The sequence below is a fragment of the Mus caroli genome, unplaced genomic scaffold, assembly GCF_978045245.1.
Source record: "Mus caroli unplaced genomic scaffold, Mus_caroli_1 scaffold_12, whole genome shotgun sequence".
Classification (NCBI taxonomy): domain Eukaryota; kingdom Metazoa; phylum Chordata; class Mammalia; order Rodentia; family Muridae; genus Mus; species Mus caroli.
The window spans coordinates 18,762,661-18,785,612 of record NW_028227267.1 but is presented as its reverse complement, the minus strand read 5'-3'; the positions used below and the strand labels follow the sequence as shown (position 1 = coordinate 18,785,612).

At 51.6% G+C, this 22,952-nt stretch overlaps 1 protein-coding gene and 1 long non-coding RNA gene across 7 annotated transcripts in view; one reads left to right on the top strand and one right to left on the bottom strand.

Moving 5' to 3' along the window:
* The window catches only part of Zmiz1 (zinc finger MIZ-type containing 1), a 207,182-nt gene that overhangs the window by 69,223 nt on the left and 115,007 nt on the right, over positions 1–22,952 (bottom strand). For all 6 annotated transcript variants that reach the window (XM_085828427.1, XM_029468727.2, XM_021182703.3 and 3 more), the window contains exons 5-6: positions 21,020–21,133; positions 15,643–15,748 (exon numbers count right to left, since the gene is read on the bottom strand). In XM_085828427.1, coding sequence (XP_085684553.1) covers positions 15,643–15,748; positions 21,020–21,133 — 220 coding nt within the window. The remainder of the gene's footprint in view (positions 1–15,642; positions 15,749–21,019; positions 21,134–22,952) is intronic.
* Positions 4,759–6,891, top strand: LOC147001659 (uncharacterized). Its single transcript, XR_015044605.1, has 3 exons — positions 4,759–4,814; positions 6,425–6,554; positions 6,806–6,891. It is a non-coding gene; the product is annotated as an uncharacterized LOC147001659 (long non-coding RNA).

Genomic DNA, 22,952 nt, shown 5'->3' with positions numbered 1-22,952 from the left:
CAAGGGAAAGATCAGGCTGATTTAAGCAAAGACAAGCCTCTGCATCCCAAGGTAATCGGTATATGGGAGTTCAGTTCAGTCAATCTGAGTTGGTGGCCCACTTCCATAGGTCAGGAAGCAGCACTCCTGCCCACTTTAACCTCCTGGCTGTCCCCAGTCTTCTAGGCATCCCTCTTCCTCCTTCAGGGACACAGCCTGAGCTGGGACTCAAGTGTGCCTAGGTGTGAGTTCTAGTCCCACCATTTGCTACTTGGGGGATGTCCAGCATGTCACTCACCTCCCTGAGTCCCAGCTGAAGATTTCTGTAAGGAGTGAAAGGGAGAACGAGTGTGTCATGCTTGCCCAGAGTCCACAGCATGCTGAAGACTCAATGCATCTGCTCCCCAGCGCTTAGTCAGTGCACTGGGCCGAGCAGTCCCTGTCTGAAGTTCTGGGTACCAGAAGTATCTCAAATTTCTAGGTTCAGGAGATAGTAAAATATGTGCATATACATATCCTGGGAAGGAGACTCGAGTCTAACAGTAAATTAATTTCCAAATCACAGGCACCTTATGTGCAAGGAGTCTGAAGGAAAAATTTAACAACACAGTGTACTTACTGTTAAAACTATACAACAGGGGCTTATATAGATCAGGCTAACCTCAGGGTGTGGCTGAGGGTGACATTGTTTTCCTACCTCTACTGTCTGAGTGCTGGGATGGCAGGTGTATGCCATCAAGTTTGGTTTTATTAAGTGCTGTGGTTCAAAGCCAGGGCAATACCAGTGCATACCAGGCAAGTGTTCTACCAACCAAACCACACCCTGGTCCTGCATTGGGTTTTGACTGTGACCTGTCTTACGGAGCTGGGAGTGGAATTTTTCATCCTTGAGTATTCAACTGCCAGGCACGGTGGGGAAGACCTGTAATTCCAGCACCTGGGAAGGTAGTATTAGGAGGACCAGGAGGGGTTTGAGGGCAGCCTGGATTATATGAAATCTTAAGAAACTTTGAATGCAGATAAACAATTCCCCTAAAAGACTTGCGATTGTTACCAGGGGCAGGAAGAGCAATGGTGACAGACATTGTATGGTGTCAGTCTGGACCTTCAAGGGTCTCAGGGATGCTGAGTAGAGCATGTTCCAGTCTGTGCTGGTCTCTTCCAGATCAGATAGAAGATGGACCAGTGACCCTCACAAACTCTGAACTCTAACACTCACATCAGAGAGCAGGAACAAAAGCAGGAAGCCCAAGGCCATCACACACACTCTGCGTCATCTCCAGCAAGACACTGCTCTTCTCCCCAACCTACCTGTCACCCAGGGCCTCCTCTCTCATAAGGGGTTCTTTCTAGTGGGTGGAGGACAGCATCCTGTACCTACTCTGTCTTGGCAAAGAAAGCACAGAGTACTCATACAACCCCCAGGAAGAGGGGGTCGTAGCTATATGATATTACATGTTAAATTATATTATACATTATATTAGAGGAAATGCAGAGTGGTAACGGTAGTCTTCCTAAGATTCACAGCAGCAAAGGCTGGGGCTGTGTGCCCTGGTGCAATGTGTGTTTAGTATGTTTGAGGCTCTAGGTTTGAACTCCAGCACCAATAAGTAGATAAATAAAGTCTCATCTCAAAAGCAGCCAGCAGACAGCAAGCCTAGAGCAGCAGCCACTGCTATGAGGTCTCCCCCAAATGGATCATCCTTGTCCCATCCTTGTTACTCAAATTTAAGTCCAATGGCTACACACCGCTCACGGAGAGTCAACCTCCAACTACACTGGAATGGTCAGGACACGACCTTAGATAACAGATGGCTGGCAACAAGAGAAATGTACACTTCCTTGTAGAATCTGAAGTCCTGGTCCCCAATCCCCAGCACACTTCTGGAACCTTGATTTGAGACCCCACCTTTGGGTAACCTGCTTAGCTTAGTAACAGGAGTCCCGCATAGAGCTAAGAAGTACTTCCCTTTCAAGGGAGGAGTCTGGCACCAAAAGCTTAAAACTAACTGTGGTCCAATTTGGGCTCCAAATGTCCTGGAGCTCAGTATCTTTCTTCCATATTCAAAGGGATAGACTCTCTTCTTTTTCTCCATTTAGCATAGGAGAGGCAGACACATGGTCTAGCCTCAGAAGGGGGATACTGGAATCTCTCTCCAGGAATCACAAAGTTGCCTCTGTTCACATAAGGGGACTCAGAGATGCCTGGGCATCCTCACTCCCTGGCCTCTGGGAGGGAGTGATTCCAAACATCTGGGGGGCACATCTGAGAGGCGATGAGGACCATAAAAAACCTTGAGGAAACGGGACTATATGGTAGCTATGCTATGTCTATGGTTGAGGGCATTCAGGAATGGGCAGAGCTAAACAGCAGTGCGCTTCCCAGGGTTAGGTTTAGTCAGAGAACAAGATGTGATGGGGACTTCAAGGTAGGGTACAGCTGAGCCAGCAGGGCCAGGGTAGAAGAGAGCTGAGATCCCTGGGGGTACAGAGAAAGACAAAGAAGATGGGCAGATTAGGATGGGGGAGGGGCAGAGGTGGAAAAGGAAATAGAGACTAAAAGAGGGAGGGGAGTGGAGGGAGGGAGAGAGAGGAGGGCTCTCAGGAAGGAAGCCTCAGGCCCCCAGGAAATGGAGCCTCCCCTGGCAACTCCCAACAGGAGAGTAGCATACCCTGGAGGATTCGGTCACCTAGTTTTGTCTTGACCTAGCCTGTCTCCAGCCATGTGACCCGAGCCTTGGACTTTACTCCTGTGAGCTTCAGTTTCCTCAACCAGAGAAGGAAAGCACTCCATTGCAAGCTGCTAGATTGAAAAGGCAGAGGGCTGTGCTTTCCCCACCCACACAGGCATCTCATGCCCTGCCCTTTGGTTCCAACCTAGTCTAGGTTAGCTGTTTCTTGCTGGATGGCTGGCAGGAGCTTCGCCATGCCTCCTAACTCTATCGTCCCAGAATGTGGCTCTCCTGACACTGTATTTCCCCTAAGCATGTCCCTCCCTCATCCCAGTGTGTGAGCTCTTTGAAGGTACAGACAATCTGGGGGCACACAGGTGCTTACGTTGCAGGGGTGAATTCGGCTTCTTTTCCGCAGCAGCAAGTTTCTGCTGACTATAATTACGAGGCAGTTTGAAAGGCAGGCTCCTAGTAATTCCTGTTTCCTGCCAGAGACAATAGTGTCTCTTCATTCCAAACAGGTGAGACTGGGTCCTCTGGAATTCCCTGCAAGGAGTCCAGCCCCTGGGCAGTGTTCCCCAGCTGGCCAGCCTCAACAAGCCACCATGTCCCTGGGACAGTAATGAGGCATCTGTGAATGACAAACCATCGGCCAGAGAGCTCTGTTGTTGTAGCAAAGGCAACTGCCATAGCCAAGATGGCCCCACTCCCTTCCAGCCACCTGCCTGGCCGCCACCCGGTCCCCAGAGAGGAAATTATCACTATGCAGAGCTTCCACAGCAAAACACAAACACCTGGTTGCCTGGGCAGCACCTTGCCAGGGTGACAAGATCCAGATGGTCCCTTGAGAGATAGAGGGGTTGCCACGGAAACAGAATCGCTGCCGCTCTAGCCGAGAGACCTGGATTCTAGATAGATGTACTGGACCCCAAGCTGAGAGAATTGAGGTGATTTTCATAAAGCTACATCAGTAGGTTTCCAGCTTGAACCACAAAGCAGAGTCCTAGCCAGTGTTGTAAGTTATAACTAATAAGTTTATAAGTGATCAGTACTCTGGTGTCCAGTGTTTTGGGAGATGCCCCCTTCCGTGGCATAATTCGTACCTAAAGTCTGGGGCTTCAGGATAAGGCCAGGGTCAGGAAGATGGTGGGGCTAGGCTGCTGCATCAGCTTGACCCTGTAGCCCGAGCTGGACCCCTGCCCTTGGTTTTCTTCACTTTGTTTTCTCATTCCGTGCTTTAAGTGGCCTATGAACAACCCTAGCTCAGAAGCCACTGGGACCTGATGAAGATCACTGGAAAGTGGCAAAAGAGGGCCTATGGTCCTGGGCCAGCATCTAGTGTCTAGGGATTAGTTTCTGAACATCACTGTGCATATGCAGAGCTGGGCAGCTCAGAGAAGGCAGAGGTGCCACAGGGGCACTTCCTCCTAGACATAGTGACTGATCCCAGGGAGGGAGGGAGAAGAGGTGGGGCCAGGGGACAGGAGAGGGAGCGCTGTGCCTGGAGTCAGCAGGTCAAAGCTATACCCTCTTCTGCACTGGCTTCTTCCTTCTGCTCTTCAGTTGTAAGGGACTACCTGTGCTGAGTGCACCTCCATCATCCCTTGTCTTGTTATCCGCTCGTCCACTTGCCAAGTCCCTGCAATGGGTTGGGTGGGATTGTGATGACCAGCCCCAAGATTAATAAAAGCAACCTACACAGCACCAGACAAGAGCTCCATGAATGTTACTGCCTCCTTGCTTCCAATCCTAAGTTCTGAGGATGTTGTGGGACACCTGTGGACACAGCTCTGCCTCCCACACCAGGCTCAGCCTCCTGGTCATGAAGAGAGGAGATACACTGAACTCCATGGAAATCTCTAGCCCAGGCCTCTCTGGACTTGGTGTCATAGGGAGTGCCCACTCTTAGGCCTGGGATTTAGTCCCCCTGACCTCCAGATAGGGGAAGCTAGCATTAACTTACAACCAATGCAAACAGGTCCTTTGCTCTTCAGCCCCCAGCTTTGTGTTCCCCCTAGGGATGCTAGGTACCCCAGGAGACTGGATTTCAGCCTGCTGGGTAAAATTGCTAACACATAGCCATCACCAGACAATAAGGCTTTGTTCTAAGCACCCTGTGCAGACTGATCAGCTCAAAACCTGTGACCTCAAATACACATAAAGGTTGGTGACTTTTCCAAGGTTACACAGCTAGTAAGTTGGGGGCTGCGTGACATTCAGAGCCAGGCAGACTGCTTCTGAGCCTGCACGTTTAACTGTTTCTCCTCTCTCTGCACTAGTTTAGTGATTGTTAGAGTTCTTGATGTCAATTAGGGCCAGCCCAGACTCTCTGTGCCTCACCATGAGTATCAAAGGACCCCAAAGATGGGAAGGTGTCTAACTTACAGCAGAGACAAAGTGCAGGCCACCTGGATAGCTCGAGTCATTAGCATTTTTTTATTATTATTTGTTTGTGTAGCCCAGGTTGGCCTTGAACTTGGTATCCTCCAGCTGGCCCATATTCCTTGTTCTTTACATTTATTGTATTTCTTTGTGTCTATGTGAGGGTGTGTACACACATACATGTGGGGGTCAGAGGACGACATGCAGCAGTTGGTTTTCTTCATGTACCATGTCGGCTCCAGGGATGGAACTCAGGTTGCTAGGCTTAGTGACAGGTACCTTTATCCACTCAGCCATCATGCCTTATAACCACTGTTCGCTCCCCCTCCTCCAGACCTGAGTGTGTGTGTGTGTGTGTCTGTCTGTCTGTCTGTCTGTCTCTAGGGTCTCACTATGTAGCCCTGCTGACCTGAAAATTTCTACGCAGACCAAGCTGGTCTCAAACTCACAGATTTGCTTCTGCCTCCTGAGAGCAGGGTTATGGATTTGTTTTGTTTTTGGTTCTTCTCAATAGGGTGTTACTATGTAGATCTGGCTGTCCTGGAACTCACTGTGTAGACCAGGCTGGTCTCATGGATCTGCCTGCCTCTGCCTCCTGAGTGCTGGGATTAAAAGTATCTGCCACCATGCTTGTTTTTTGTTTTTTTGTTTTTAATTTTTTTTTAAATCTCTCTGTCTCTCTTTCTGTATAATATGTGTGGTTATATGTGTAACCATAGCATGCATGTTATAGCACACACATGGCGGTCAGAGAACATCCTTATGGTGGTCTTTGCCTTTCACCTCATTTGAGAAACTGCACTATCACAAGCTTCCAGGTTACTCTTGTCTTGACCTCCCATCTTGTACCACGAACACTTGGATTACAGACAAGGGTTGCTCTACTCATCTGTATGTGGCTGCTGGGAATTAGAACTAAGGTTCTCATTTTCTCTTAGCAAGTGATACTAAGAGTCATCTCACAGCTCTCCCTCCTTTTTAAGAGAAGGTTTCATACAACCCCGGCCAGCCTCAATCAAGTCTTTACTTTGCCGGAGACTGGCCTTGAACTCCTGACCTTCCTGCATTAGCATCCCAAAGGCTGGGATTACAGGTATTCACCACCACACCCAGCAGATATTCTTGCTTGGGTCACAGATCTGTCTCACATTAGTTAACCTTTCTCAACTGCAACCTGCTCACCTACACCAGGCAATGGGTGTGAACCGCTGGGGTCAGGACCAGGGATGAATGACGACTGCCCACTGATCTAAGATTTGCTGTGTTGTGGCTGAAAGGGGATATAAACTAGATTTTCTCCTAATCCAGATGCCCTTTCCTGACCTACCCTGGCTGTAAATCTAAACAGGCAAGATAGATAATAACTGCTGATTCTTGTCTGTCTCTTCCAGAAGGTATTTACGAGGCTGTCGGCTTGCAACACTGGGAGAAAAAGTTCCCATACTAACTTGCTCACTGCCTGGCAAGCTCTGGATCCATTTCTCCCGCCTGTCCTGGAGTCCCTGAGAATCCCTCCTCTCGGTGAGAATGCAAAGCCTGCCTTAAGGTCAAAGCCCTGGCTTACTTGATCCTCTCACCGGCTCTTCCTTTTTAGCACTATTGGCTGTGGTTGGCTTTATTAAGCTATACCTCCTTGAGGTACCAGGGGACATCAGAGGGGGGCTGTTTGGCAGGACCTCTGTCCTGAGAACACCTTTGTGTTGGGAAGCTGAGGGCTGGTATAGAAAGGAGTCACCCGTAGGGTGACAGTGCTTTTGGTTCTGCTTTCCCAGAGCAATGTTCTAGCTTCTCGGGGCCCCTTGCATCCTGCAGAGAAGCAAAGATGGCCTGGCTGGAGTTCTGGTCCTACTTCTGTCCCTGATACCCAGAGAACTTGTTTTTGCCTTCAAGCCTGCCTTGGGGATTCTTGGAGTGGAACCTGCAGTCTGGTAAACAGCTGTGGTGGGTGTGGTGCTCCTGTCTTCTGTCACCCACAGAACAGAAGCATTCATTTATTTCAAACCTCAAGAGCTTGGGCGCTTGTCTCTGTCTCTCTCTCTGCATCTTCAGCCTGTGCTTAAGAGTGGGACCAGCACTGGAATCCCATCAGTCTTTCCTGTTTGATATTTTTCATGCTGAGAAGCACCGAGCATCCCCTGACTCTTCCTCCCTTTTGCACCCATGAAATGGTGCAGATGCCTTAGGTGGTAGGGGAACTTGAGGCTGGATGGAATAAATGTCCATCATCCACAGGTCATGACCCACAGGATGGCTCACAGGGCTCCAGGCCCCCGTGGCAAGGGGTGGCTACTCCACTGTAGGTAGGGATAAGTAGTTCTCTAGGCAGTCGCATCTAGTTCTTTTTTTACAACCCCCTGTGTAGAAGCCAAATGAATAAAGCAAAACTCTCAGTATGCAGTCATAATTTGTCTAGCCTGGAGCCTGTCCAGGTGATGAGAAGGCTGCAGGGGACTGTGGCAGGGACAGTCCCACACTAGGCACTGTGAGCGCCTTGTCTGCTCCCTGCCACGCAGCACACACTGACCTAGCACGTGGCTTTTGCCCCTAGGCAGAGCTACCTGTGTGTTGGAAGGCTAGCCCATCCTCTCCATCCCTCACCCTAGACAGCCCTCAAGTAACGATGGAGAAGGGACTAAGCGATGGAGAAGGGACTAAGCGATGGTGACTAAGTACTTCCTCTGTGGCTCCTAACTGGTGAGAGTGAGGGGGTGAGTAACAGAGCCGCAGCAGGCTGAGCCCCAGGAGCCCATGGCAGATACCATGCCTCACAGCCACACTTCCGCTGAGGTCTCTCCCTCTCACCCATGCTCCTACTTCTCTACAGTTTAGCTGAAGCCTTAACCTCCCCCACCGCACACATCCTGGATCCCTTCCCCTCTACTCGCAGGCTCCAGTGCTTGAACTTCTACGCAGAAAGTTCAAGCCCTGCATCACCTGGTAAGGTCACAGCTGCAGATGTAGACACCTCCTACCGTGGGTGGATGCCCTCATCCCCTTCCTATCTCCTTCAGCCTCTTGGTTTGGATGGGCTTAGAAAGTAGACACCTGGCTGAGCCCCAGGCAGCCCTGGCCTTGCACAAGTCTCTCTCGTAGGGCGGGGAGAGATGAGCCAATTCTGTGAGAGGCAGGAAGAATGGCCTTCTGACAAGAAGAGGCCTGTCCCCCCTGGCTCTTGGGGTACCAATGCAAGCTGCCTGTATAGAGGAACAGCTGAGCCGCCTAGGAGTTGCTTCTGTTCTGAATACCTCTAACAACTCCAATGAGCTCCGAAGGAACTCACGAGAACACACGGGAAATAGAGGGAAGGGTGGGAACACACCCACCTCCTTTGTAGTTGATAGATTTTGTAAGTCAATATTTTGGGACAGTGCTTATTTTCTGTGCCTAGTGTACTCAAGGGCAGCTTCTGTACCTGCCAACTCTAAAACTCTCTCTCTCTCTCTCTCTCTCTCTCTCTCTCTCTCTCTCTCTCTCTCTCTCTCTCTCTCTCTCACACACACACACACACACACACGCTTTCTCCCTGTCTCTGCTACCTCTCTGTCTCTGTCTCTCTGTCTCTGTCTCTCTCTCTCACACACACACACACATTCCTAAATAAATAAAAACAATCTGCTCAGTCTTTCTAGTGCTACTTATACAGATGTTTTGAGGGCTGACCACTTAGTGTTGGACGGCCATTCGGTATGCTCTTCCTTGGGAAGCTGGTTGGTGTTTTTAAAAGGTTAACCTGACGACATCCTAGGCATTCCCACATGGCCCTTGTTTTTAGTGGCCACTGTGGCCATGGAGAAACTCAGCCCTTTCCCTGAGTGCAATGCTCTTCCCACATCTGCCTGCTTTCTAACACAGCCCTGCCTCTTCTCCAAAGTGAGGTTTGAATACCCTGGGGATCATCCAAGTGCCCTCCCCCCAATTCCTTAGCCTGGGAATGCTGGGCCCACAAATTTCCTCCCACTGGTCCTCTTTGTTGAAGAGCAGAGCAAGGTTACAGGAGCCCACGGCCTCAGCGAGATGGGAGTTGGGAAAACCAGTCTTCCTGGGTCACTCAGGAGGAGGGATAGCTTCCTGGGGCCCAAATTGGACGCGCTTGCAAGCAAATTCTGTCACTAGCACTGAGAACCATAGGGCTGGAGTCTGTCTGTCCCTCTCAGAGCCTCGGTTTCCTCCTCTGTAAATGGGTGTGCTAACAACAGAGCCCCAGTGACCTCTCCCATGGCACAGAGAACACAGGTTTTGGCCACGACACATATCTGATGGTTAGTCAGTTCCCACAGGCTGGCAGTAAAATCCAGAGCCATTTCCATGGGATCTGGCCTGGGAGGGGCAGAAGGCCCTGCAGAAGGAAGGAAGCCAAGCCCTCCCCCACAGTCCAGCTCTGCAGAGTTCACATGGGGGTGGGGGTGGTGTCCAGGAGGAAGTCTGTTCCTGGCCTTGAGAAGGTGCCCCAGCCTGCCAGGCGGGCTGGTGTTTCAAGGACAAGGCCTTGCCTTCCTGCTATCTCTGGGGAAACTGGCAGCCGCTAACAAATCCCCTGCAATCTGCACCCACCAATCCTGCCTGCTCACTGGGCGGCCGAGAGCCGTTTTTCACGGGGAGCTGCACACAGCTTTGTCTTAGAGAGACAGCTCTGGCGGGTGCCCCTGAATGGGGCTATTTGTCCTCCATGCTGAAGGGAAGGCAGCTGAGTGCTGGGTTGGGGTGGGCAGAGGCAGAGAGGGTGGAGAAAGGCTATGGGGGAGGGTGAAGGTAGAGGTAGCAGCCACGACACTATGAGAGACCAGAAGTGCTGTCCACCCCGGAGGTGTCTCAGAGTCACCATGCAGCTTGGTGAGTGCAAAAAAAAAATCTCGTTTTCCACGGCAATGGGACACTGGTATATGACCTGCCTTTCCTGGTGTAAGGAGCCCTGGCTGGTAGAAGTTGAAATGACCTGACTGGTTTTGGGTGCCTTCGTCCCATCCCAGCCCCACGACAAATTAACTATGGGGCTGCCGCACTAGTGCCGTAAAAGGCCCCATTGCAGCCCCTATCCCTGAACTGAGAGCTCTAGAGTGAGACCCAGTATCTCCTAAGAGCCTCTTCCACAGATCACAGGCAGAGAGAGGCCAGGCATGTCTCAGTGTCTCCACTAAGACCAGCTGACATCTGACAGGCACATGACTCATTAGGGAAACAGAGCAGGCATGCATCTGGGGACTTAAAGCCAGCAAGTGACATTATTTCCACTCCCGTTCTGGGACCTGGGCTGCTGTGCTGGAAGGTGTACTTAGAACAGAGGTCAGATATGGGTATGCCCACAGTGCCAGGCCGCAGAGCTAAGACAGCAGGTTAGGCACATCACTTGTCCCTAAGGGGGAACCCAGTAGACTTTACCCATCTTGGGATGCAGACCCAAGGTTTCCATTCAAAGGAAGCAGAACATCTGCGTGATGGTGCTACTCCACGAAGAGTAAGTGCGCATATCTAACAGGCATGTCCTAAAACCATGGGGCAGTCCTGTGTCCACAGCCAGCTCTGGGCAGCCTGGCTGTGTTCGGATTGGCAAACACCCTCTGCCTGTCCCCACTTGAATCATTCCTCTGCCTGCTGTGGTCCCTTCTCCAAAAGCTTGCTGGCGCCTGCCAGGGTGGCCTGGGTATTCTTGATGCCTCCCACAGTAGCTGGGTGCCTATACTTCCATTCTGCCAATAGCCCCTTTAAATCACCCAAGCATCCAAGCATTGGCTATGCCAGGGAGAAAAAAAAAAGCAGCTGGCACCCCCACCTGTGCCCCAGCCCCACTATGGATAGCTTGGGGCGCATCTTCCTTTCCTTTGGTCCCTGGGCTGCTTACCTTCTGGGCTCTGACATTCTCTATTCTGCTATTTCAACATGTGCTGGCTGCTCAGAGGGTCAGCTGAGGCTACATAGATCTATTCAAGCATAGACACCAGCAGAGGCATGCAGGCGACTCTTGGGGACCCTCGGACATGGCGACTGCCTGGTACTCGCTCCCATGTAGGCTGAACAGAAGGCCGAACCACTGAGTGAGCGCCCAAGAGGCTGACATTACAGTACAGCCTGCCAAGTTACTCTGGGCTGACATGCGGTGGTGGAGGGGGCTGGTGGGCATTGCTATAGCCTTGGAGGAGAGCCTGGGATGTGTCAGGTGCTGGGGGCTGGGCAGGTGACCTTCTATGCTAGGAAGGGGGGGGGTGGGAGGGTGCAGCGGGCCCCTCAGGAGCCTCAAGATGAGGATGCAAGTGCATGTGCGCATGCGTGCTCCTGCTCCCGTGTGCGCAGAGGCTAAAGGCTGCAGCAGAACAAAGAGTTGGGGGCTGGGCACCAGAGGGCCCCACGTGGAGGCGGCTGCCCGGGCTGCTTGCTGTAGTGTCTGGGCTGTGCTCGGCTCTGCATTCCGTCTGTCTCTCTCATTTTCGTGCCATACAGTGCTGCCCCCAGGTCTGAGCCTGCTCACCGTCACCACCCTGCTCGCTGCCACAACCACGCACACAGCCCAACTCTCTGGCAGCATTCTTGACAAAGCATCTCCCCTCACAGCATGATCTCATTGCACGGCCTTCTCAGGCCCCAGCCTGGCCTCCTGACAGGCGAGACAGAAGGCAGAAGGGTGGGAGAGGCGCCCATAGATGCAGCCAGTCGCGCGTGCACACACTGCTCAGCCATTCAGTTACAGTCATACACCACCCCCAGAACCCACACACAGCTGTGAACACCTATAGGTCTCTGTGCATTGAAACCCCTCCACTATCACAGAAGGACTCCTCAGGTACATGTGTTCATACTCAACACAGCCAGACATACCAGGCATGAGCATACACGAGTATGCAAACAGACAGACAGACAGACAGACAATGTACACGTGCATGACATACAGCACACACACAGAGATGCAGACCTTGTACACACATACCCATACAGTCAGACATACCAGGCATGAACACATATGAACATGCAAACACACATATATACATACATATACACATTACATACATACATACATACATACATACATACATACATACACACATAATACAATGTACACATGCATGACATACAGCCACACACAGACCATGTACATACCCACACAGCCAGAAATACCAGGCATGAATACACAGGGAGATGGCCTTGAACACACTTACAGCACTCCACACTCACAATGCACACACGCACGATACACAGCCATGCGACGCACATACTTCACATAAAGACACACATGCATGCACAGCCATACACATGTAGAGCCACATATACCCAGTGTGGGGTTAAAGTCTGAGAGGCAAGGAAACTCAGAAAGTCACAGAAAGTCAAGGAAGATAGATATGGCCAAGAATAATGAGGAAGGGACAGTCAGCAGAGGCCCTTAGGGAGGAAGGACAGCGACACTGCACAGGCAACTAGACAAAGTGGAGCCTAGGCAAATGGGGCAGACGGGGGGCGGGGGGGGAGAGCAGCTGGGGTGCCATAGTCTCTGAGCACAGAGTGCCAGGACCAAGGCATCTTGGGAGACTTAGGAGAGCCATGTGCACCAGAAGGGCAGGTTACATCTGGTCATGGACTCACTTATTCACAGAGCTAAATGGGAGTGATGTGCATTTTGGGCAGAAAGGAGGGATCAGGAGATGTGTTGAGGACAGACACACGGAGAATGACGGCTGGAAAGTGGCATGTGCTGATGTCCACCATGTCAAGTACCACTTGGGCATCTTTCTTAGCCCACACTGAGAGAGCCAGCCCTCTAGAGTTCCCAGAGGCATCTGTGCAACAGGACTGCAAGCCTCCAACCACAGGTCTGAGCCAGGCAAGGTGGCTGAGAGATCAACCTTGGCCCCAGCAAGCCCCTCATCCCTTGAAAGAAACCAGCTGAGAGCCTGCAGCCTATCAAGCAGGGATGCCCTTACTTCTCGAAGACACACCTAGGGAAGCTGGCAAGTCAGGACTGTTGGGTCTGACAGGTCTGCCTCCTAACAAGGGGACATTCCACTTCTGCCAAGGCACAGGCATGCTGCCTTACCAGCTGACAAAGGAACACACGGATGACACTTTGCCGTAGGCCCAGCACGGGAAGGGGTGCTGTGAACTGTGACCTTAACCAGCTGTGACGCAGACAGAGGGAGAACAAACCTGAGTGTCAGAATCATAATGCTGAAATGACTCTTGGAAAGTGCAGCATCCTGCTGCCAGGCCAGGCAAGAGGATGCTTGGATCCTAGACAGGAGTCAGCTGAGATGGAGCAGGCAAAGCCCTCAGAGGAGGCTGCAGTCCCAGTTCCAGCTGGGTCGTTTGTTAGCTGTGTGACTGCAGACAACCCCCAGGACTTTTCTGAACTTCAGTGGCCTCATCCGTAAATGTAGATGATATCCTGTGTCTCACAAAGCTGAGGTTTACTGCACTTTATAGACTATTGTATGAGCCATTGGGAGAGGGGTTTGTTTAAGAGACCCAGAGGTCAGGTTTCACAGGGCATGAGTCCCTGTACCAAGGACCACTTCTGGCTTCCAGGATGCCCATTCTCCCATTGGCCTTGTCTCTCTTTGCCTACATGATCTTTCTTGACTTTGCCTATTATCTACCTATCTATCTACTCATCTATCAATCATTCATCCATCCATGCATCCATCCATCCACCTATTCTTCCATCCATCCATCTATCTATCCATCCATCCATCCATCCACCTATCTACCTATCTACCCAATTATCTATATCTGTATGAGGGAGATGGAACCCAGGGTCTCATAGATGCTAGGTGCTCTGGTTAGTCTTCTATCAACTTGACATAGGTGGGGTCATCTGAGAAGACAGAACTGCACTTGAGACTATGCCTCCATCAGATTGGCCTCTGGCAAGTGTGCGGGACATTTTCCTGACTAATGACTGATGTGGGAGGGCCCAAGTCACTGTGGGTGGTGCCAACCCCAGGCAGGTGGTCCTGGATTGCATAAATAAACCAACTGAGCAAGCCATGAGAAGCAAGCCAATAAGTAGCATTATTCCATGGTCTTTGCTTCAGTTCCTGCCTCCAGGTTTCTGCCTTGAGTCAGCCCTGACTTTCCTTCCCGATGGCATAGGGTTATCTGTAGATGGAAATAAATCCTTTACTCTCCACGTTGCTTTGGATCATGGAAGTTTATCACAGCAATAAAAAGCAGCAAAGACACTAGACAGACAAGCATCTTACCACTATGCCATGCCCCAGTGGTCTCCTTAGAGATATGACACTGGCCCCTATGTCCACACTGATCTCTGGCCTATAAAGTTATACTTTGTGCTAGCAGAAATGGGATGTCATAGCCTAGAATTTTAGCCATGTTCCCATTACCTTCAGGACAGAGAACACAGCCTTTAAGGCAGGGCCTACATGGTTCAGCTGCTGTCGGCTTCAGCAGCCTCCCTCTGGCTCTGTGCTCTTGCCGCTAGGTTTCAGAACCACTGTCCTTGTTTTCATTCTGACACAAAGCCCTGTCCTCGTCCCACTCAAGGACCTTTGCACAGAGTGCTCCTTTCACCTGTGAAGGAATTGTCACACATTCAACTCTTGCTCAACTTTGGGAAGCTTCCCTTGACCCAACCTGCTCTGAGCCTTCCTTCACAGCACTGAGCACGGCCTGAACCTGCAGACACTTCAACATGAGTGTACGTCTCCATGTGCATGCACGTGCACCCCCCCCCCCACACACACACATTACAGTCATCTGTCCACTTAGTCCGAATCAATAAAGAGTGTTAGTATCGTCCTGACCCACTCTCCATGCTTTACATGTTTCTAGAACTTACCACGACCCCTGCAAGGCAAGTCTCACTATTCCTACTTTCCCAAGGAAGTCAAACCGAGGCCTAGAGATCACAGCTAGCAAGGGCACTCCCAACAGTCAGTTGTCTCTGTTTTTTAAAATCCAAATGGATCCACTGTCTGCACATATTTATGGGGCAGGTGTAAAAGTGGATCATTTAGAAAGCAAACAAACAGAAAAAATTGAGACGGGAGTCCATCTTTTTTTGCCCAGGTTGCCCCCAAATCCCAGTAACTCTAATGTGTTCCCTTCCAAACAGAATGCAGGCTAGCACCTTCCCAGACCTCTGTCAACATGGACTCAAGGAGCCCCTTGCTGTGGCCATGTCTCAATAGACAATGTTTTGCAGAAGACGTTTTTTAAGAGATGCTAGATTGACAGGTTCTGTTTTGGTTTTGAGTGGGTTTTAAATGAATGAATGAATGAATGAGTGAATGGTGGGTAAGGATCACTGTGCATGCTAACTCTGCAATACTGACCTGACTATGTATAACTTCATGACCAGGAAAACCTCTTCTGCTTCCCTAAACCTCACTGTCCTCACTGGTGCAATTGGATAGATAACACTAGGCATTCGCCAAGTGCCTACAGCAGTGATGGCATGTGAAGACGTTTGACCTGCCTTCAGGTCAGTGCCTGTGCTGGGGTGTAACAAATCTGAGTGTTGTCCCTCTGCTGGGAGACACCCAGGGCTGAGCCCTATCTGTAAGCCATAGAGCCGATCACCCTTGGAGGCTCGCACCGCCCCAGACCAAACAAGGCCCTTCCCACCTTCTGCATCCACCTGTCAATCCCCAGACAGGTTGGTACTTACCAGCAGACTTGGGGGTGAACTTGTCTCGATTTGCAGCGCACACAGCCAAGAGTCTGTAGCCCAGGTCCAGGTCAAACCCTTGTTGGGCAGCCACACGGCTGACAACCTGACAGCAGGAAGAAGAAATCCAGGGTGAGTTACCATTCCCTCAGAGCTGAGCCTGAGTAGGTACACACATCCACAGCAATAATGAAGTAGGCGAAGGCGCCAGTCTACGGCAGGGGTCAAAGGCCAGTTGGAGTTAAGACTCTAGTATGTCTCTTTGAATGGCTTGAATGATGACCTAGCTAGGCATTAGCTTGAGATGTAGTACCACCTTCGCTAGAGTGGCTCCAGCTAGGTGCTTGCATCACCCCATAGCTGCTCACCTTACCTCCTGAGTCCTAGTCCCAGGATGCTTCGCTTCCCTCAGCCTCCCGCCACTATGTCTGGACTTCTGTTCCTACCTCTGCAGGTACTCACTATCTGTGCTGCTCCCAGGCACCAGCACATTTTGGGCTATCTCCTGGAGATGTCCTGCATCCCCTACTATCCTGCATCAACAGCCATACCCTGAGAAGCAGAGTCTTGGGGTTTGCTGCTCTTCCAATAGTTTACAGACAGAGTTGCCTATAGAATGTCAAAGGCCCCTGGACCAAGTGGCCACTCGGTTCTGTAGATTATCACACCTCAGCCTAGAAATGCAGAACCCTGTATTCTGGAGCTCAGCCTGGGGTCTGACTCGGCACTAAGTCCTTAGAGTAAGCCCCTAAATCTTACCCAAATGGAGAGATAGGTGCCTTGTTGGGGTACTGTGTGGAGCTGCGTTGCCCCAAGGACCAAAGAGAGGCCTGGGAGGCTCCTGCATCTGATTCTGTCCCAAGCAGATCTATCCCTGGGTGACCAGGTCTGTACTCCCATCTCATTAACAATGGCCAGACAATGCTTCCTTGTTAAGGAGGGAGGAGCTTAGAAAATGCACTCACCCAGGAGAGCAGCTGGGGAAGCCATGGCTGAGTGGGAGGCTGCTCCCTTCCAGCTGCTGAGGAAGGGAGGCTGAACCCTCAAGCCTCTGGGCTCTGCCCTACTTGGATGCTGTTGAGGGGCCTCAGGCTGCAGAGGGTTTAGCCTGGCATCCAGGGCCATCACAATAGCATCCCACTTAGGGTGGGGGAGGGCTCACCACAGGGTTCTATGACGAAAAGGGAGAATCCTTTCAACCAAGCCTGTGAGGCCAGCTCTCCTTTTCCTCTCCCTGCATCCTGTTCTCTCTCTTTGGAAGGGCACCACTGTGTAGCCCAGTCTGGCTTTCCAACTTGTGATCCTCTCGAGTGCTGAGACTGCAGATGTACCACCATGCCTGGCTCCATCTCCTCTCTTTAATTGAAGTGACACAGAAGGTCAGGAGTGTAACAGAATGAGGGAGGAGCTAGCAGAGTGTCCTTTCCCAGTACCTGCCAGACCAGAGCTCTGGACCCCTGTCCTGGAAAACCCCTGCAGACCCAAAGCCAGCTGGGATGGGAGGAAGCAGCTAATCTCACCTGGGGATGTTTTCTGGGTTTCAGATGCAAACAGAATCCTTCCATGCTCCCCAGACTCTTTCCCACGGGCTCCCTGGCTCTGTTTGCTCCCAAGTCTTTAACCCAGTAGAATGGAGCTTCCTTACCATCTGCCTCAGCCTTGATCCCTAATACGATCTGGCCTGTGGCGGTTTCCAAGTTTCTAGTCAGGGACTCAGGGGAGTGGGGAAGGTTCTGGACTTTCTGAGCTGCAGCTTCGATGCTGCCTTCGGTGGTGTTTTCCGTTTCGAAGCATCCGGGAGCTCAGCCATAGGGTCACTGTGTCTGACTGGTGCAATGCTAAGGTTTACGCTGGGAACACTTGTCAGTAGTTCCCAGGGGACAAGAGTGCAGTATGTGTCTCTAACCAAGGGTTAAAGCCATAGCTCTCCACCTCTAGGGAGGCCTTGGGTCAGGGAAGCAAGGCAAAGGTTTTGTGCCTGGTCTGATACTGGCCAGTCTTGTTGCTCTGGTTTAGAAAACCAATTCTAGCTGAGTTGAGCAAGAGAGGCCCGGGGTCAGGAATAGAGGGAGCATAAGGACTTCAGGCCCAAGAAACAGTAGGTCTGCTGTGGCCAAGTCTGGCATGCTTTGGGCTCCAGTTGTCTTTTGTTGCTGAAAGAAAGGGGCTTTGCTCAAGATCATACCGCAAAGATATGACAGAGCAAGCAAGCCAGAGCATGTGACACTACACAGCTTCACGTGCTGCCTAGCCCTTGGCAGAGTCTGAGCCCCCATGAAGGTCTCATAAGGTCCTTTTGGCCACTGGTAAGGTATATTGGTAAAATGGGCAGATTATATCTCAAGAGAGGCCTGTTGTATCCCAGGGTCCTGTAGTTGGCCTAGACTGAATACATGCTAGAAACCAGCACATCTAAGGCCGTCCTTCTAGGCCTGGCTGGCAGGAACCTAGATGTTAAGAGGGGCGTCTGGCAGGATGTTTAGTTTCAATACTTCAGAAGGTGAAACTATTGTCCCAGAGACAAGACTTGCCTACAGGATCACAGGGTGCTGCAGCAGCCACTGCATCTCTGAAGTTAGGGATGAATCTGGAGTGTGCATGTGCCCCTCACAGTCCTCTCAAGTGACTACCTACTCCCTGGGCCTCAGTTCCTTCACCTGTGAAATGGGGACAAATGTTCTTATGACTAGGGGATTGGAGTGAGTCCAGACAGGCCTCCAGGGGTTGACTGAGGTGGCCAATAGCTCAGAGACTCATATTTGAATTGACTCTGGGCAGCTTAGAAGTTGGTGGCAAAACAAACAAACAAACACAAACCAAACCAAACCAAAAAACCTAAAAATCAAAACCAAACCAACAACTACAACAACAACAAAACCCTCCACGTCCATTTGTTCTCTGCAGCTGAGTGGTTTTTAATTTATATCCTCAAAGTAAGCCGATCTGGAGGAATTTAGAACTAGCTACCAGAGGTCACCGAGGGAACTGTGTCAACCTGCAGGCTTAGCTACCCAAGGCTAGCGAGGGACCCAAGTCTGCAGTGTGTGTGTGTGTGTGTGTGTGTATGTGTGTGCGTATGTGTGTGCTGGGGAGGGCTTAGCCTCTCTGCCCTGCAGTCATCTCTTCCTGCAGGAAGCACTGAGGTAAAGATAATAACTTCCTACCCTGCCTACCTGGAAGGTTCTTCTCTAGAGACCGTGAAGATGGAGCCCTGAAAAACAGATTGGATGCCCAGGTCAACTTCTGTGACCTTCCTCTCTCCAATTCCCTCCTGCAGCAGCAGGCTCTCCTGGGCTCGCAGGCCTGTGCAGCTGCGGCAGTTTGTGGGGGTAGCAGAGGGGCTTTCAAAGACTCCCTTTGGTTGTGAGGTAGGCTGGAGGGCAGGGGTGAGCACTGCTTCACCACAGGGAGGTGGTGAAGAGCTCCAGGGAACGGACACAACCTCTGTCCACAGTGTCCTCTGCCTGGAAAGACACATCTCTACTCAGGAACATCTCAAGGGGTCCTCCTGCGGGGTCCCTTCTGCAGGAAGCCTGGATTGCTGCTTACACTCAGGATGGAACCCCATCCCCCCCCAACCCAACACATACACAAAGCCCTGCACTGCTGTTCACTTGCAGGACAGAGTCCCACAACTACTTTGCACTTGGGCACAACTCCCAGTCTCCTGCTTCTTTGCCACCAGAACCTGTCCCTTCCAGCTCACACCTTGGCTCTGTTCTCCTAACAAGGCCTTCTGAGTTCCTATTGTGTTTCATGGCTACTGTGGTGGCCCACAGCAGGGACTAGGTAAATGTCTGCGGAACGACTAAATGAACGACAAGCAAGACAGGACTAGCCCCTGGTCCATCCAGGGTGGCCAGGGCCAGGGTCCCCCTTGAGTGCATGATGCAGGCAGGGCCAAGCCTGGGGCAGTATGCTGGAGTAGCATATTAGTTTGTTTAGCAACATCCTGTGCATGGCCCCAGCCCCTCTTCCCACTACTGTTACAGGAAACTGGGGTGGGAACTGTGGCCTGGGCAACATCTGGCCCTCTCCATGGGGCTTAGGCTGGGCCCAGATCCTGCAAAGAGGATTAGACAGCTGGGTGGAGAGGGGAGCTTGGGGGCCGAAGGATAAGGAAGACAGGGCCATGCAGGTGGCTTGAGTGAGACAGATGGGGCCAGCTTCTGATAGACGAACCCTAGGGGGGTCTGTGCCATGTTTTAGATGGATTGGGATACCCCCTCCCCTTTAGGTTCACATGGCCCTCAGCTAGAGACCAGGATGCTTTTAAGACTGGGTGGCATAGCAGTCAGTTCTGAATCTTTGTGTCTTCCTCTGTAAAATAGGCAGCTCGAAGGACAGGTGGATTCTGGAAAGAGGCACATGCCACAAGCATTTCAGCCTTTCTCAGAACAAGATAGCCTAATGTGGTCATCATGTCTCCTCTTCTAAGCTAGAGCTAAGCTCAGATCTTTGTCCCCCTCCTGTCTGGAGCACCTTAGGAGATAACCATTCCTGCCTGGCCCTGCATCTCCAGCCTACATTCCACACTCAGGACACGCACGCTCCACACAGTGTGATTCACACTCCCTTCTAAGCCTACTATAGGCCTTCTGAGGAACTGTCCTAATGCAGGCCACATGGCTGGGGGACACTTAAAAGTTACAGAAGACTCCCAGGTTCTTTCTAGCCTCAAGTTTGGGCAGGTTCAATATCCTGCCTAGTCTGGATCCTAGAACCCTAGCCAGTTCTCTGGACACCAGGGGCCTTTGCACACGCTGCTTTGTGGCCCAGGGATACTCTGGCTGTGCTCAGCAACCTGGTAAGTTGTGTCATATGTAGACGTGGTTTTACATAACTAGCCCCACCTCCCAGCTGGCAAAGAGCCACACCCCACTCCTGTCACCTGTACTGTTATTCTCAGACATTCCTCCACATTGCTGCCCCTTACTAAGAAATCAAGCTTAAGAAAGGTTTTTTTATCTTGGGGCATCTAGGACTGGGCAGATAAACGTGATAAATGAGGGAATCAATCAAGGTCTATAGCTGCTCTTGAGTGGACAGACAGACAACCAGAGTGAAGCTCAATAAATGCTCAGCCCATAAAAGGAATAAATGACTGTGGGAAAAGGCTGAGTCCTTCAAGCTCCCCTGCCTCTGAGGGAGCACTGGTTCCCATTGTGTGCTTCTCAAGTGTGAGGAAGCCACACATCCCATAAAGACTGTCTCCATATCAGACCTGGCAGTGGGGTTGTGTGCAGCTGCAGGGCCAGCTTGCAGCATGGGCAGCTATTCCCCCAGCATTTGGGGCCCACAGAAAGGTATGTGGGCAGGACTTCTGATCCCAGGGCCATGCTTCCCAGTGTGCTATGAAGGGGAGGTGAAGACTCACCGTCAGGCAGCCCATGAGGCTCTGCTCAAAGGGCCTCTGGAAGGCTCGAGGGTCTCCACACCAATCCAGCAGCTCTGTAGCAGCATTGTGGAAGTTGGCGGGGTTCTGTAAGTGCTGTGGAGGAAAAAAAAGAGAAAGACTTGAGGCTGCAAGAAGAGGTCAGGGAACAGAGGAGCACAGGACTAGCCAGGAAGGAGACACACAGAAAGAAGGGGCAAAGGCAGGTGGGATTCTCCAGCTTTCTCACACACCCTCTATGCAACACCTGGCCCATGGCAGCAGATGAGACCAGCGAACCTATTTCAGGGATGAGAATCAGGGCTCGTAAAGGCCAGAGCCATCAGGCATCCAAGTGCTCTGTGGATGCAGGTAGCTGGGGAGGGGTCCCAGGGGGGTTTTAGAAGGTGGTACCAGTCTTTATACTTGAGGCCAGCAGGCTGTGGCGGTGTCTTCCTAACAACCCACCCCCTCTTTACTCCAGCTCAGGTCCTCCCTGTGTGTGTGGGAAGGGAGACGTGGTCTACAGTATCTGGATCATCATGCTGTCTATTGTATGGTGTGTGTGGCTTAGTGTTCTTAGCTTCAAAGCTCCTCCAGCTCTTCAGGGCCTTGATCTGAGCCCTTTTGGAGCCCCTTCCTCCTGCCTCACACATAGGAAAGTCAGAATCCTGGGGCTTTCAGAGATACTTGAGGCCCCAGGCTGCCAGCAAGGAGGAGTTGAAGAGATCTCACTTCATCCTTTATATGGACCCTCAGCTTCCTGGGTCCTTGTCATCTGGCACTGGGACCAGGAGAGAGAAGACCAGGGCCATGGGGCAAGTTAGAGCCATAGCTGTGATTTGGCCTAGTGGTAGGTATGAGCCCAGAGATTATCACATAGAAACCAGATTCATGCATACAGGATGCTAGCAGCTCCAAGCCCCTTGGTATTGGTAGGATAGCAGGATCTCACTGGCCTAGATGGGCCCTGTAACTCCCCTGTGGCATGAGTCAATTCACAGCCAGGGCAGAGTGGGTTCTTGGGGTTGGCGCCCCAGAATGAAGCTGTGGGAGCCCTTCTGGGGTTAGGGTTCTGGGGTCACTCACTCTGCCTATGCCCCTTATTAATCTAGGATGGTCCTTTCACCTCTCCCATCCTCAGTCATCCATCTGTAAAATGGGGTTGGGAGACTCCCATGTGGTCATGGGAATTTTGGTTCCTTGTGCTTATCAGAGTATGGTTCATGCATGGAAACGCTTGCGGCGAGAAGCAAGTGAGCTCAAAAAGAACCCCCCTCTCCACGGAGAAGAGACAGGGAGAAAAAAGGGCAAGCAAGCAGTAACAGCCTGTGTCATGGGGGTCAGACAATTAAACAAGACCAGCTGGGCTTGTGTGGTCCAGGCAGAGCACCTGGCAGGTGGCGTGGTTCCACCCTCAGCTGCCCTGGGCTCAGGGTTAGGGTTAGGTCTCAGCCTCCCAGAGGTTCCCCACCTCCTCTGTAGGAGCCCAGCGGCTCTCCTGCTTGACTCTCTAAAGCTGCAGCTCCTTGATCACCAAGCCAGGGAGGGGCCGCTGCATACATAGCCACGCCCTTGGGGAAGGATGGCTGCTTGGCTTTGCTTCTGCTTCTGGTGTTCACTTCTAAATCTGCCTTCCAGAGGCCCCAGGGAGCACTGGGGCTCTGATGGAGCGTTGCAGCTCGGCAGCTCCTTCTGGCTTGCGCTCCCCTGACAACCAGGTGTTTCATTTATTTATGTGATGCCACAACCAATCAGCATGGCCAGCAAGCCGCACACGCACCTACTCTCAGGTGACCATAGCAATGCTCTTTGGAGACCTGAGCTCCTGAGTGGCCTCTGAGGCTGATCCCCCAAGCCTGCTCTTGTTCGGGCTGATTTGCGCAAAAGCTGTCTGCATCTTGCCAGCCTCCTCTCCGTTCACAGCTGGTTCATT